This window comes from Sander lucioperca, chromosome 12 (assembly GCF_008315115.2).
Source record: "Sander lucioperca isolate FBNREF2018 chromosome 12, SLUC_FBN_1.2, whole genome shotgun sequence".
Classification (NCBI taxonomy): Eukaryota; Metazoa; Chordata; class Actinopteri; order Perciformes; family Percidae; genus Sander; species Sander lucioperca.
In genome coordinates this window covers 13,055,146-13,071,749 of record NC_050184.1, presented here as the reverse complement: position 1 = coordinate 13,071,749, position 16,604 = coordinate 13,055,146, and the positions used below count along the sequence as shown (strand labels likewise).

The window sequence follows — 16,604 nt, the reverse complement described above, 5'->3', positions numbered from 1 at the left end:
CTGACAATAAAAAAATTATGTAAGTTAGATTTTTTTTTCCCCCTTAGGCGAGTGAGTAAATCAGAAATTGTTATAAGTTTCAATGCTTATCTTGAATCCCTTTCCTACCATAAACCCTGACATACCATACTAGCATTTTCCATAATTGCTATTCAATCCAGGGTGTCGACCTGATTGGGCAGAAGCAGAGGCAAATCGATGCCAGCGTGCTCTGCATCCAGCAGGTTGACCGCATCAGTGGCAGTGGCGGGGGGCTGTGTGGGGTCAGAGGGCAGTGGAGAGGGGGGGCTGCTGGCGATGTTAGGGTCTCCTGAGTTGCGGAGAGAGAGGGAAAGCACTGGCGAGGGTCTTCTTGGAGACTGCGAGGAACAGCAGGGCAATAGCTTCCCCAGAGCCCGCTTGAAGTCTCTCATGAACAGTGGGTAGATGATGGGGTTCATTGTGCTGTTGCAGTAGCCCAGCCAGGTGATGGCGTCGAAGAGCGCCATGGGGATGCACTCACACACTGCCTGAATGAAGACAGTGGAAAGTATTGCAGGCGTTAAGGCATCAAAAGTTAATTTACGGTAAAATCTGAAAAATAATGAATTTTAGAAATAAATACAGAGAAATGTCACCTTAAGGCAACCTGAGAGGTTTTTTTTTTACCCATAGCAACAGAGTCCCTGTTTGATTTGTGTTGTGCGTGTGCACAAGCATGTAGGCAACACAATACACATTCTGTCATATATATATATATATATATATATATATATATATATATATATATATATATATATATATATATATATATATATATATATATATATATATATATACATATATATATATATACATACATATATATATATACATACATATATATATATATATATATATATATATATATATATATATATATATATATATATATATATGCCAATCAGCAGATTGGATTAAATGTTGCGTTTATTTTTTTTTGCATTTATTTATTGTTTTCGTATATGGTGTACACCATACGAAACAAAAACTAGATGCAAAAATAAACATTGCAACATTTAAAATATTCAAAACATTGGCTTTGCAAAAGATTTTTTGAGGAAGGAAATGCATTTAACACGTTTGTAAGACCTCAAGGATACAAACATTACTTTGTTTACAAACTTCCCAAGACACCTTTAATGATAATATATAATATATAGATACAATTAAATGAATAAACAAATAAGTAAAGAAAGATCTATTTATTTATTTATTTATTGTCCAATTAACGTATTTATTTATCTTTTTTGGCTAAATGTATATTTATTTATTCTAAATTCATAGTGCAGATTTATTTATCTTATGTTTACTATCAAAACTCAAATATAAATGAAACAAAACAAAAAAGAAATAGATTATGAAATAAATAAAAAGTGTGTTTATCGCCCACTCACTGATCTATGTTTTTTTTGGCAACATGTAGGCTATATTTATTTTGTGTAAATGTATTTATTTCTAATTTATTGTACATATTTTTTTTTTGTTTTGCTTTTTGTGTCCAATTGCGGTGTGCAGTTTTGAAATAAATAAGCAAATACATAAATGCAGATATAAGTAAATAAAAAAAAGAATAACATAATCTTTATTTATTGCCCATTCATTAAACATGTATTTATGTATTTACTTTCCCTGTGCCTTTTGGGCTCTTATGAATTTGAAATGAAATCTTCTAAAATCATAAAAATAAAAGAAGACATGTTTTCTTCTTTCTCATGATTCACATAGACTGTCCATCACTCTTTTTTTTTTTTTTACCGGACATCTAATTTCCCCTGAGTAGAACTTGTAAATACATTTGCGTCTGGCTGTTAAAAACACAAGATCTTGGACATAACCACTAGCTTTGGAGAAGGACAGTGAAGGAGGAGACAGCTGTTAGAGGAGAGCTTCCAATACTATCAAGATGAGACAGGGAGGCGGTGGGAATAGGACAGAAAGGAGGGGGGCGTTTCGCACACCACATTGAGTGTGAAAAGGAAGGAGAGCGCAGACACAGTCAAGTCTCTGTGCTCTATGTTATGCAGGCGGAGAAGCGAGAGGGCACAGATGGGAAATCAAAATGAGTGGATCATTGTAAGCTTGAAAAACAGGACAAGTGTCATTACCAATTTAGATTGAGCTGTTTTTCAACATTCATTTACTCTCGCCGAGGGTTTCCATGGCCACCAATAATATGTTCGCCTACTAATGAGTGTGTGTTCTTAGTCTGATCAAATCAAAAAATAACTTCAAAAAAGTAGGCCTACCAATTATGAATGATACTGTGCTGTGTCGTTTTGCTGGGTTTTGGAATGAGTCACGAAGCTGAAATGCCAATCTATTTTTTCATTAGATAGCTTGGCAAGGCTGTGACGCCAAAGCTGGCCAATACAAAAATAGACCATTTTTTCCCTTTTTTCTTTCTTTCTTTTGCATTTATTTTACACTGTTTTGGTGCCCACCACACATTTGTGAGAAAACTGACAGAAAACGCTGAGTGACTCAAGCAACGATAATAGTAGAGCTATTCCAGAAAAAAGACAAACAAACTCAGACTTTTTTAAATGGTTTGTAGTGAAGAAAGAGCCCCTCACTTGTGCATATAGGTGAAGGCAACCTGGATAGATTGAAGTTATCAATCTATCCAGATGATTATCATCATCTGATCATGTGTCTCACATTATTACATGTCATTTAGCTTTTACCCAAAGCGACATACAATTGCTATATACGTCAGAAGTCGCACACCTCTGGAGCAACTATGGGTTAAGCGTCCTGCGTCAGGAACACATTGGTTGATGTATCGCAGTGGGACTCGAACCCGGGTCTCCCACACCAAAGGCATCATATCCACTGCGCCATCACCACCGCTCATATCCAAGATTTGTTTGACATATCAGATGGGTGCTAATATGTCATGTTACCTGTATGTTTTTCATTTTCATTGGCTACATTTTTCTGTGTCGTATCTGTGGTAGAGTCAGTGTCTGGTCCCTCTACTGACCTGAGCCATATTGGTGATGAAAAAGGGCAGCCAGGCGCTGAAGAAGAGTCCCAAGAGGACTCCCAGTGTCAGACTGGCCTTCAGTGCCCTTCGACCCTGCCTGTGAGCCAGACAACGCTCACTGTTCACTGACGGCTGTGGACAGTAGAGGACAATAGAAATGGTTAATCCTAGAATTATAGATAATATAGGCTACAAGGTAAATTGCCCTTGCCTACATTACTGATTTGGAGAAGCTTCTCAGGGTACCTCTTTATGGCCTCTTTGACATCTCATTTTGGATTCTTTTTGCATCTAGTTAGTGGTTTGTTATCAAACTAAATTAAAGGAGTTGTCTATCATTTTGCAAAATGTGCTTATGGTGTTTGCTTTCCTGCTGAGAGTTAACTGTGAAGATCGATACCACACTCATGTCGGTACGCTAAATATAAAGCTAGAGCATGCAGCCAGTCAGCTTAGCTTAGCACAAAGTATGGGAGGTAGCAATCTTCTCAACTAACCCTCAGCAAGAAAGCGCTTTTACCAAAATTCCCAAAAACATTACTTTTCTTTTCCATTCCACAATAATATTTATTGTATCAAAGTATCGTATGAACACCTCCAAATTCCTAGATACCAAATGTGTCAGGCTTATGTATAAAAATGTGTATAAAACGATGCACAAGATGTCTAGAATATTTCCATTTGATGGACTCGTGCAGTTATACAAGGAATTAATTCAGAGTTAATTGTTCTATTTGTGTATGTGTGTGTGTGTGTGTGTGTGTGTGTGTGTGTGTAGGCAAATGTGACAGACTATATGACTGTGATCCTTGCAGATGGGGGCAGCACATCGGACACACTGTCTGTACTTGTCTTTACTGGATCTCTACTTGCATAAATAAGGAACAAAATATTTTTATAGCTGCAGCGTTATTGTAGACTGTATCTCTTCAGATTCTTTTTACAGCCTGATAATGATGAACAAAGTGTAGGTATTTGCCATATCAACAGACTAATCTATTACTAAATAGCCTCATTGCATTGGCTGTAAACCTTCACGGATGTTGAACACAATGTAGTTTGCACTAAACATAAAAGCAGTTTTGTCCAAGTCAGTAATACTTTCAGATACTTTCAAACTAGGTCAACTCCAAGGTACTTTTATAATGAAAAACGCATTAGGACAGTCAAGTGGGTCTAGACACAGAACTGAGGTCTTGGAGAGGTATAAAATGGAAACATGGCCGCCAAAAAACAGCTTTTAAACAGTGTTCTTGAAGTTTTTTTGTTTATTTCACTCTTATACCATTATAGATACTGACTGATACTGAGACTTACTCTATCCATCTTGCCAACTGGTGTGTAATCTCACAGGCCACCCTCCCTCAAGCTTATAGAGGTCTGGACAGAATTTTAAGTATTTGGGATAAAAAGAAACCTTGGAAATTCAGATTCGAGAGGGTTTGATACATGCGGAATCATAAACATAACACCTCCAGGGGGTGCCCTGGGAGCTCACCGGGTAGAGCGCGTACCATTAAGGTAAGTAACAGCTCCAGGTTTATAAGTGCTGCACTTGGGACGCCTGGATACATGTACTTTACTGCATGTCATTTCCCCTCTCTCTCCCCTTTCACATCTTCAGCTGTCCTGTGTAATAAAGGCCCAAAATGCCCCAAAAAATATGAATAATTGCTGCACTTCGATGATATCTCACTTAGGAGTGGATTTCAACAGTATATTATGCATTTCAAGGGAATGGCATGAGACATAGCTATTAGGAATATAGGTATATACCAGTTTAATGTAAAACCTTAAAAATGTCAAGTTAAAGGTTTAAGAACTCTTATAGATGGACAATTGTGTGTGGTTATTATCTCTGTGCCACCTGCTCTGAATCAACCTTTTCAACTCTTGCTATATATATATATATATATATATATATCTGCCTGGCTGGTTTATTTTACTTTTTAGTCTCTCTGGCTTACCGGTACATTTTGTGATACAGGAGGTTCCTGGTGACTGCAGTCATCTCTGTCCTGCTGAGCTTGCCCTGCTGCAACCCTAGGTGACGGAGGCCTGGAGGGTTCCCCTAGAGAGGGATGGGGGTGTGGTGGGTGGCTCAGTGCTGCGACCCTCTTCGCCTGCCTCCGCGCTACCAGAAGGATCCGACAGTAAGTGAAGCAAATGGCGCTGGAGGGCAAAAAGAATGTGAGTACAGATGCCACCAGGGCAAAGGGCAGGGTGACCTGCAGGCGGCACTGGAAGGAAAGGCCTCCCGATGGTGACAGCTGAAAGTAGGATGCTGGGTACAGTGTGTCAGAGTAAGAGCTGATGTTGCTACTGCTGATCCCAGGAACAGATGAGTGTCCACTCCAATGGCCTAAGCTGTGCCATTTCATCTTAATGGGAAGGAAGGAAGCCAAAGCTGCCAACCCCCAAGCAGCTCCTACCAGGAGCAATGCCCGAGGTGGAGTCATCCTCTGCTTGTAGCGCAGCGGTGAGATGATGAAAAGGTAGCGGTCCAGGCTGATCACACACAGGTTGAGAATGGACGCACTGCAGCACATGACGTCAAAGCAGAGCCAAATCGGGCAAAAGGCAGGCCACAGCACCCAGGCCCCACACAGAACATTGAGCATGGCTGGGGGCATGACCACCAGGGCCACCATGAGGTCAGACAGAAACAGAGACACCAGGAAGCAGTTTGAGGTGCAACGCAAAGAGCGATGGGCAAACACCACAGCGATAAGCAACATGTTGCCACAGACTGTCATGAGGATGATGACAGTCAGCATGAAGGCCAACAACCACGGGCCGCTGCCAGTGATGTTCCAAGCACTGGTGGTGGGAGAGCTGCTGTTGTAGCTTCCTACGGAGCCAGACAAGTGAGAGTCAGCCATGGTGCTGGTTGACAACAGCCAATGAAGCAGCTCCTGAAGGTTTCCCTTCAGGCACCACTAGATGTTACACACCTTAACCAGTTCTCCTTTGCAGCCAAAGTGCTCACTTTAGGGACATTGTTGAATAAAAAGAGGTCTTGTGATGAGAAGCCATCCAACCCTGTCGCTGTCAAGTTTCACCGGAGTGTTCTCCACGGGTAAATATCTCCATCTCCCTTTGGCAGGAATACATCCAGGTGCCCTGGGCTTACTTCCACTGCCGCCAGTATAGTGATCAAAATCACACTCATCTCTCCATCCTGGCCAGCATGTCCCTGCCTCATCCACAGCTAAGAGCCAGAATGAGCAATTCGATAGCTGACAGAGGGTTTCGAAGCAGCATGTCACAATGATGACAGTCAGTGGAGGAGGGCACACATAGCGATATCTCAACTAGGCATACGAGAGCTGTGCTGATGAAAGGAACAACTGGAGATGAAGAGAGATAGAACCAGTTCTCAGAATTATACCTCACCTCACAGCAGTGGAAATTGTACAGCTTCCCTTCGCCGAGCTGGAGCTCTGCTGCTTTTCACAAGTCCTTTTATTCTGCGAAACAGAGAAGGGGAGTCGAAACGGACACAAAATTGTGAAGCAGTCATTTGTACACAAGGCTCTGTTCATAAGTGCTCTGCAGGTATCATGGTCCTTGTAACGCTGCCTTTATATCCCTCGCTCCTGTTAATCCCTTTGTCGGCCACTCCAGCGCGCCTCCCAGCCAGAGCACACAGTTTCTGAGAAGGAGCGTGTCAAAGCATTGAGATGTTAATGCATAACCATGCACAATCACAGCCAATAAATGCTAATTCTTCAGCATAGGAGTTGGTGTAGGCGTTTTTTTTCAGTGTTTGGTCATACTGTTTTTATCTACTGAGGGAAAACTATTATGGCATTTTTGTAAGGCATTATAAAGAGTTGATGTGAAGTGCTTTTTCTTTAAAGATAGAATTTCTCTTAGAATTTTTCTTTATAGAGCAGTAGTAGCAAAGAAGCCACCCTCTCTAACTTTTTCATGTTTTAATGATTTACAAGACTAAATTACACTGAATATAATTAAGCTTTTTTACTGTGCAGACCATGCCATGGAAATGTTACGGTATCCTTCCCTATTCAACAGCCTTGTCTCAAATTTGTTTAATCCTTTTTTGACTTAATGATTTCCCTGATGACAACTGCTGGCCCCTTCAGATACGGGTGTATTTCACCTTCAATCACTAGTCGAATCTTGGATTTTACACACATGATCTCCATACAACTTATGTGACTTCTGAAACAATTGGCTGCACAAGTCGTGATGATTTAAGATCATCAGAGTGAAGCGAATACATATGCAATCTATTCTTTTGCATCTTAGAATTGCACAATTTACATAAGCTTTGTCTTCATTTTTTTAAAGGCAGTGTCAAAAAGTCTAATTGCTTTCACTGTGGCTCAAATTTAAAAAACAATTAAAACATGAAAAATGTTCATCAATAGTAGATTTGGGTTTCATTTTTTTTCATTTACCATTGGTGAATAAAAATCACATAACTGAAAAAAAAAAAAATAGTCACTTGACCTTGTTCCCACATTCTCAATCCAGAAAATAATTATTCACTTCCCAACAGGAGCACTTGAATAAAAAAATAACATAATAACAAAAGCATGTGGCAAAATCATGTGCACTCCACATTTGAATAGCCTTGCCATTCAAATACTAAAGCAAAATATGCAAAGCTCTCAATTGTCATGCCCCCTCAGAACTGACTAATCTCCTCCCTCACTACGCCCCTGTCATCTGCCACATCAGATCAGCTGCTGCCAACCTTTTGACCCCTTCTCACCCACACCGAGCCCACCACCTTCTGGGACAGCGTTTGCATTGCTCTCCCCACCTTCCTCCACCACACCATTTCAGAAAATCCCTCCCACTCGTATTCAGAAATCAACTGAAACACTACCTTTTCAACCCTTGTGTTGTCTTCCCGTCAACCTTGAAAAAAACACTTATTTTTTTCCCGACATTTTTGATACCTTTTTTTCACAATTTGTTTTTGCTTTTTCCGTTTTAAATTGTAAAATTTTTCTCCTACACATTTTCAGCGCTTATTTCTACATCCCATATTTTCTGACATAAAACAAAAATTGAAAACGGGTCAATGTGACCCGAAGTCAACACAATTAAAGCTAACACTTGACTCCTATTACTCCCTCAAGTATCACAATTGCTGCTTGGAGTGATGGAGTAAAATCTAGCTGTTATAATTCATTACGTTACTCTTGTTTTTCTACTAGTTCAATTTGATTTGAAATGGTTTTCATCCATTATAAAGCATCTGAGGAAAAAAAAGAATCACCAGGGCATAATGGTTTGTCGTGATGATGATTATTTTATTAAATATACACAGGCTGTCCTGTTCAGGCACATTCAAATAAAACAAGAGTCATACTAGGATGGATCGTTCAACCGGAAGACAAGAATCTAACTGTAGAACAGTGCAAATGGTGACTCTCACACAGACAGAACAAAACAAACAAAAAACATGTCAAAAAAATAAAAAAGTCCCTCGATGACTTGCAGCTATTGCTCCTGTTAAAGAAAATAGAAATTAGTTACACGAACCATGATGTACATCAACAGTTACAGGGTTGTTATTCTAATAATAGAGATGAGGAAATATTTCTGTTAGTTGTTATTAATTCCATATGTGTTTTATTGCACAAAACACACCTTTTCGCTTCTGTGCAGCAAATAAAAGGACCTCAGGTCATTCTGACAGTTGGCATATGCCATGCCAAGTCCCGTTCCTGAGCCGAATGAAATCGGCCAAGTGTGCCCTACAAATGAAAAAGGTACTTTATCTCTTCTCAAGAATGTCACAGTGTTATTTAAAATCGTATCAGAGATGACGTATGAAATCCTTTTCCCACTCGCTGTGACACCTTGTCCGTTTGTTATTTTTTTCTCCGTAATTAACTTTTACATGCTCCTTTTTGTTCTTTTAAGAATGGATGTTGTCCTACTCTAAATTATAAATTCACTTTGAATAATTTGCTAGGCTAGATAAGACTATTGTTTGACAAAAAACACTCAAAAGGCTGTTACCGCGTAAAAGAAAGTGTAAGTGTTTCGCTGCTAGCAGTAGACAGCTACTTGTAATGTGCTCTTAGCTCTGCTCCTCCTGTCAAGCACCTCTGAGCTTAATTAAAGGTTCAAGAGGCAGTAAAGCAACAATCCATTGAAACTACTTACGTTTGAAGAACAGAACAGAAAACACGATTCCTAACCCCAGCCCAGTGCCTGAAAATAGAAGAAAATAAAAACAGCTACTATAAAATGGTAAAAGGTACTTTATTGTCACATACATGTAGCGAAATTCATTCTCTGCATTTAACCCATCCCTCAAGGGAGGAGTGGGCAGCACTCCACACAGAAAAGCCCAGAACCTTCTTGCTGTGAGGCCACTGTGCTAACAATTAGGCCACCATGCTGCTACTATTATAACGTGGATGACAATGCACCTTTAATAGACTTTTAATGTATTACTGCTATTGTTTAATGTTCATTTCTCTATTGTGTGCAGATGCTGTCTCATACGGTCTCTTGACTTATGTACATTAACTTTATGTATCGTATATTTTCTATGTAGCCATAACATAAGCTTTGTTGCTTTGTAATTCACTGCTCTCTAAAACACATGGCAATAAACTCTAAATTTGAACTTGTACTCTCATTTATACAGTAGGGTAGCGGGAAGTAACGTCACAGTATTGTATCCATATTTTCTCGAAAACTGATCAATTAGCCTATGTGGTGTAGGCTAATTTCCCCCACTGTTTCAAAGAACACATGCAGTCTTTGCACACAGCCTTCTTAAAACAAAGTGAGTCAGGTACCTCGCTCCAATAGCCGATGCTGTCAATGACATCGCACCAAACTCCACTCAAACATCTGCCAAATTGATGGTGCTTTGCTTATTAAAATTGCAGAACCCACTGGTCTATAATACCAGTGACTAATCAAGCAATACCGTACTTTAATAAATAAACTCAACTTTGAACTGCAGCCAGGACCTCTTGACCTCTTGCCCTGCTTGTCATGTCTATGTAACCTTGTGGAATTATAAGCTGAGTTTACGTGGTATTAAAAAATGCTTTGTATGAATGCCGAAGTGGGCATAATGTCTCGTAAAGTGTCTTAGCTAGCTAAATGCCCTAGCAAAGGTGTAATAATGATAAGCAAGAAAGCATAGCATTTATCATTTTATGAATAGCGCTCGCACTTAGGATCTTCCCAACAGCAAAATTTGAGTGAAACGCAAATACCAGTACTTATGAGTAACCTATATGATATGTGACTGGCCATTTAGTTGTCCTTTACAAGCCCTTTATGGCTAGCTAGTTAGCCTCTCGCCCAGTCAATGACAGCTGTGAACTAGAGTAAAAACTGCTGCTTATTTTGTTCTTATTCTGAGACATTACAATGCCGTTAAACGCGAAAGACTTTAGGATATTTACCGAGTTTAATGGCACCGTCTGCCAGGCACCGGTCCCACTTTTTCCCCAGCTCCTTTTCAGACATGCTGAACATTAACTAGCTTCTCCGACTAGTGTCAAATGTAGCTATGGTGCTGCTTTCACGTGCTGTCGGTAATGTACAATTCTTACGATTTTAAACGCAGGGGACAGTGATGAAGTGCAGTGGGTTTTGGGCATGAATGAATGTATAGGTTTTGGACCGCCAGTTACAAAAGAAATCTTACTTTATCCACTCGATGTTGTTGATACAATATATGTGGAGGAAAAACAACTCCAACAGTCGAAAGCTCTTTCATTCCTCTTCACTTGAACGCAACATTACCCCACACTGGCAAACCTCGCGATGAGTTAAAACCATAGACTGTAACAGTCAATGGTTAAAACCAAAGCGGCTTAATGTCGCCATCCTGTGGTAGAGAATAGAACAGTAATTCACCTCCATACATTCTGTTTTTACTGCTAGGGTGTAATTTCCACTGGGGACAGGGGGGACATGTCCCCCAACTTTTTTCACAAAATTCCGTTTGTGACCCCCTCACCTTTAAATTGTGAAATTTTTTGACTCTATAAAATTATTCTCTCAAGTCTTGGCAATCAGCCCCTATATTAAACAATTAAGAAAGTAAGACATATTTTTCTTATATATTGTTTAGTACTATTCTTTCTGGCAGCATTTATCATTATGATCAACTTAATTATTTCCTGGATTGTGTATCATCATAGTCCCTAAATGTATGTAGAAATGCAGGAAAAAACATTTTTCTGGCAGGGACCCCCCCCCCCACCACTTCTCAAACCAAAGTTACACCCATGATACTAATACATGTATGTTTTGGCTGATAAAAATATTCACATTCACACTTTTTTTTAATTGCAAATGTATTTTAAAGTTTCTGAATGAAATTTCGTTTGACACAAACAGTACACTGTCTTGAAGTCATTACAGCATGTTCACCGTATTAACACCGATTTCCTGAGATGACAATATACAATTTCTGACACATACAGTGTGCAAACATTTTATACCCATTAAACAAAAACTTGCCATGTTTTGAAACTGTTACCATTAAATAAAGATGTGCCAGCTGGGACTCATCTGCATCCAAAACTACAAAACTGGTAAACACAGAACCTAAGTACTAAACATGAAAAATCATGTTATATATGACATCTACAAACAGACTGACAAACACATCAAATTCATTAGTGATAGACAATCGCATACAAATGATCCACCGTCACTCCTCAGCAGGCAAAACTGTGTGAAACAAACAGCCAAAAGTCATATTGTTGGCAGAGTGATTCTCAAGCACAGCTTCTTAAAATGGTGCAGACTACAAGTTGGCTTCTTAATGGACTTCAAGTGAACTCAAAGCAAGGGTGGTTATGAGCATTTTACACATTGTGAGTGTGTGTGTGAACAGCAAAGGGGCACCAAAGAGGTAGAAACTGTGTCTTAGAAGAGTAAATGCATCTTTGGCCAAAAACAAAATAAATCCCCTTTGCTTTTACTGCCTTTTACTCCAGTACATGTGTTATTGTCAGTAACAACCAAGACACCTCATTAAAAGTCAAGGCTTATGTGAAATTCAATCCAACACGACTGCAGTCATATTACACATACTGTACATATGAAAACAATAGCTATCATCCAGATATACCTGCAGGTAAATACATCCGATAGCCAGAAAGTTGTGTTTAAGTGGCCTTTGCTACAAAAAATATGCTGTGGTTTGGCTGCATTCCATCTTATGTTAAAAAAATAATGTGGTAAACACAGGTATAGAGATCATCAACCCTGTGTCCTGGTCTTGAAGAGCTTGTTGCCACAACCACAGTTCACACTGAAGCTGTTCTGATCACTCATAGGACGCTGGCTGAGGGGACTGTCCTGCTGCTGGCTGGTTGGTTTCTTCCCTTGCTGTCTTCACAGAGCTCTTGCTGATGGCCAGGAGATCTCGCAGCTCCTTGTTCTCAATCTAAAGAAGATAGAATAACCATATATTTAATGAAAAACTGAAGCCCAGATTTAATTGTTGTATCTACTTCCAGAAACAACGTCTCGGTTACTGTGGATAATCGACATACGTTTTTGCTATTTTCATCCGGAAAAAGCAATCCCTGTAATTGTAATTTTTTCAATGCTGTGAGTGCAACAAATGTAATTCAATTCACCTTTATGATGATGGCAGTAAATATCTCTAGATGGATATCATTAAACCAAAACCGTCTGCATGACTACATGTCACTACAAGAGAAAACATTTCAGAGTTTGGCCACCTGATTCTATATATAAAACATAGAATAAGAAATTCAGAAAAAAAAAACACACACCGCCGACGTACAGCCCACGTCAAAACAGAGATCTCGTCGAGGTAAAAAGTGTCTTGCGATATCAGTACACAAGTGCAGAGCAGCTGCCTTGAAATTAGCATAGAAAATCCCCCGGCCATTCTCCAACGTTTTTTTTAGGCCTTTTTTTTTTTTATAGGACAGCTGAAGACATGAAAGGGGAGAGAGAGGGGGAATGACATGCAGCAAAGGACCACTGGTTGGAGTCGAACTGACGGCCGCTGCGTCGAGGAGTAAACCTCTGTATATGGGCACGCGCTCTACCAGGTGAGCTACCCAGGCACCCAAAGCTGACTGAGTTCTCTGAGTTCACTGAGTTCGAGACTCGTCAGCAGTGTGCATTCACTATGGTGTTTTCTTTCTCTGTTAAAATGAGTCGGGAAGCGGACAGCAAAACTTAACTTTAATTTTAATGATATTAAACAAAGAGGAATGTTCTCCCTTCATCCTATAATGGTCATAAATCAATACTAGGTTACTAGGTACTAGGTAGGCTCCTTCCTTGTTTAGAGCTGCAATTTAAAACAATGCAGAGGAGGAGAAACCTTCCAAGATGGATGGATGGATTCAGTCAGAAATCTGAAGCCCTGTGCTCACCTCTAGTTGAGCGAGTCTCTCTCGAACAGAGCAGTAGTGCTGATCGTCCACCTGCACTGCTCTTCTCATCACCTGGCCCATCTCGCATATCCGCTCCACCTGGTTCTGCACTTCCTGGAGAACAGTCGGAAAACAAGATGTTTCCTAAAGTCACTGCATTTTTTTTTTTTTTTTTTTAAATGTGCACCCATTTGGAATCTTAACCTATTAATGACCAAGAATTTGAAAATGTGAAGACAGCTAGTATACTTTTGCGTGGTTCTCATGGAGGCTAAGCACAGGTTTGGTGTCCAACTCCTTCTTTGCCATCATCAGCTGGAGCATCTGCTTGCGGTATCGACCCATGATCAACTCTAGCGCGTACTGATGTTCTTCAAGAGATAACCATAGTTCTACACAGACAGTCATGAAGAGGGTTACCAAAGATGTAAAACACAAACCATAAAATCAACAGAATAGACTGGGTATATATTTTTTTTTTTACCTTTATTCTCCTGCTGTAGTTCTTTGATTTGGGTGTTTTCCTGATTCAGAAGGACATGAGGTTTGTATTTGGTCAGCTCCTGAAATCCTGAAGTGTCTTCTGTTTGCTGAGAGGAGAGAGCAGTATAGATCAGTGGAGAGAAATGATAAGGAATAGGAGGTTGTGTTGCTCTGTTTTAATATTAAATCAACCATGACATAGGGGAATTATGTAAACTTCAAAAACACATATTACAAGCATATTGGAAACGGAAAGACACCTTACTTCAAAAGTGGTATAATGACAACAGAGTATAATAAGAGAGTTTCAAGGTACAAGTTATTATGAAAAGTTACTTCAATCTTAGCATCAAAAGGTAAAGTTCTACTAAAATATTAATCAGCTCCATAGGAGTTTCCATGACATTCACAACATCTAATTGTTGTTGTAAGTTGCTTTTTCACTAATAGGAACTTTAACTGGTTGGCCAACAGTTTATTCTTTGTGTTTGTTAAAGCAAAAAAAAACACATAAACATGAACAAAATAACTAAAAATAACAGTCTCAGGAAGAGGGGGATGTAAAACCTCTACCATGCCAAACTCCACTACAGAAGTAACCCAACAAGCAGCACTTCATTTCATCATAATCTCTGCTTTTAGCATTGGTTCCAATGTTTCCCTGTGTTGTGGGGTCATGAAAAGAAACATTTTTGATTTCTTTATTTAACAACCTTTGTTCTGAATGTATGGGTGACGTTAAGTTGGAGCTGAACAAAGTCCTGTCGTACAACTTCAGTGTGTATGCCATTGAGTAGTGCAGCACTTGAATGACATTTCTTTGTAACCGTTTTGAGGTTGTAACCGGTTGAGATACTTGTCCTTACCTTTTCTGGAAGGGCATTTCCCACCTCTCTCATGCTCTGCACTCTCTGGCTGAGGGCCCCGGACTGCTCTATCAGTCCCTCGGCGGCCGTGTCGTGCTCTTTCAGCCTCTCGAGAAGGGTCCGGGCATCGCCCAACACTTTTTCCAAAGTGCAGGCCATTCTAGAAACTGACAACTCCTGTATGTAACGTAGACAAGCTAACTTCACACTAACGTTAACGTTGCCAGCTAGATTGAAATACCTCGCAGTGTTAGCTTACATTGGCTATCTAGCCTTGGTTAGCCGAAGCAGCTGCAACGCCTTTATGGCAACGTATACAAACTATTGCGGGCCTTCGGAAGTATTTGTCGGTACACAGAGTAAGTACAGTAACGTTACATGCAAATGAATAATTGGTCTCTCTGTTTTGTTGTCAAGTGTACCGTTTCCGTGAGACTAAACAATAACGTCATTTCCGTATCTTCAAACCAAACTCAAGGTAGATACCGCCATCTATTGGAGAGTTTAGAAGGACGTTTGATAGAAGCAATTGTTTGGAGATTTATTAAATTCAGTTATGGAAAACATAGAACTTAAGATACACCAGCATTGTATTCATAGAACCGTATAAAAATAATGTACAAAAACACTTACAATAAACTTGCCTCAAACCTAAACAAAGAAAACCTTGCTGTACATAATTTTCATATGATAGGAAACAACAGAAATAAAGTACAATACACTATTTATTTCTTACAGCAACAAGTACTTCAGTGAGTTCAGTATGTTTCTACTTCTAAACTGGCCCTCTAGACCCACCCCTGAGAGTGCCACGGACCCCACTTTGAGAATCCCTGATCTATAACATCTTTCCCAATTCATTGTTTATGGTGGAGTTCCAGACTTCATACTTGATGACATCACAAATTAGAGTTTTATCACTCTAGTTTTTGGGATTTGCGAGAGTTGTTTATGTCAACTAATATTTTTGGACTGTCTTAGACCATAGATTGGCGTAGTTCCCCTTGAAGATGTAATCTCGAAGATTTTCCTTTATATAAATGTCTGTTAAGTCACTATCTATCGCTGAATGAGGTATCACAATGGTGATTGAGCATATGGCCCACAAAGTATTGCAATATTTATACAATTGCAGAAGGCTATTAGAACTGGATATCTGTGGATTCCCAGAAAAAAATGCTGGATTGCAGTTTTTCTCCATTGTGTACACACACACACACACACACACACACACACACACAAGCTCATTCGCAGTATCAACAACAAGTCCAACTCCAGGCCATAATTAAATGAGATAAACCATTCTATTTATGATCCAGACTGCTAAACTCTGAGCATTTTTTTTCACTCAAATAGAAATTCTAAATCAACAAAGACATTTTAAGGATCACCCCTTTAAGTATGATCAGCATTTAAAGTGCTCATATTATGCTTTTTGGCGTTTCCCCTTTCCTTTATTGTGTTATATATCTTTTTTGTGATCCATCCATCATACTCTGCTTCTGACTGGGTAGTAGTCCTTAAAAGGACTTGAGGTGATAGTATTGTATATTGACTGTATGGTTCCTGGATCTATATACTAAGTCTAGTATGGATGTGTTGTTATTTGATTTACTATTAATTATAGATGAACGGAAAGGAAGAAGATAGATGGAAAAGAAAGAGAGGGGAAAAAAAAGTGTGTCTATGTATATATGTATGCATCTGTGCCTGTGTATGCATGGGTATATGTGAGCTGTAGGTAGGTAGATATACGGTGTACATGTATGTAAAGAAGAATTGTGTTGAACTGTTTTGTATTTAACTAAAGGATCAAAATAGAGAAAGGGGGTGGGACTAGAAAAGTTTGTTTATGAATTT

General features: G+C 39.4%; 3 protein-coding genes across 3 annotated transcripts; all 3 read right to left on the bottom strand.

Annotated features, from left to right (window-relative positions):
- Positions 1–29: 29 nt before the first annotated feature.
- Positions 30–6,395, bottom strand: htr6 (5-hydroxytryptamine (serotonin) receptor 6). The gene is made up of 3 exons (XM_031286631.2): positions 4,975–6,395; positions 3,005–3,139; positions 30–509 (listed from the first exon to the last, which is right to left on the bottom strand). The coding sequence occupies exons 1-3, from the start codon at positions 5,887–5,889 to the stop codon at positions 153–155; spliced, it is 1,407 nt and encodes a 468-aa protein (XP_031142491.1). The 5' UTR covers positions 5,890–6,395; the 3' UTR covers positions 30–152.
- Positions 6,396–8,277: 1,882 nt separating this feature from the next.
- Positions 8,278–10,709, bottom strand: micos10 (mitochondrial contact site and cristae organizing system subunit 10). Its single transcript, XM_031286632.2, has 4 exons — positions 10,426–10,709; positions 9,161–9,208; positions 8,639–8,745; positions 8,278–8,497 (listed from the first exon to the last, which is right to left on the bottom strand). Exons 1-4 carry the CDS (start codon positions 10,496–10,498, stop codon positions 8,489–8,491), a joined length of 237 nt encoding a protein of 78 aa, XP_031142492.1. The 5' UTR covers positions 10,499–10,709; the 3' UTR covers positions 8,278–8,488.
- A 585-nt stretch (positions 10,710–11,294) lies between these two features.
- sike1 (suppressor of IKBKE 1) lies at positions 11,295–15,209 on the bottom strand. Its single transcript, XM_031286764.2, has 5 exons — positions 14,745–15,209; positions 13,880–13,985; positions 13,645–13,787; positions 13,396–13,509; positions 11,295–12,425 (listed from the first exon to the last, which is right to left on the bottom strand). Exons 1-5 carry the CDS (start codon positions 14,901–14,903, stop codon positions 12,306–12,308), a joined length of 642 nt encoding a protein of 213 aa, XP_031142624.1. The 5' UTR covers positions 14,904–15,209; the 3' UTR covers positions 11,295–12,305.
- Between the last annotated feature and the right edge of the window lie 1,395 nt (positions 15,210–16,604).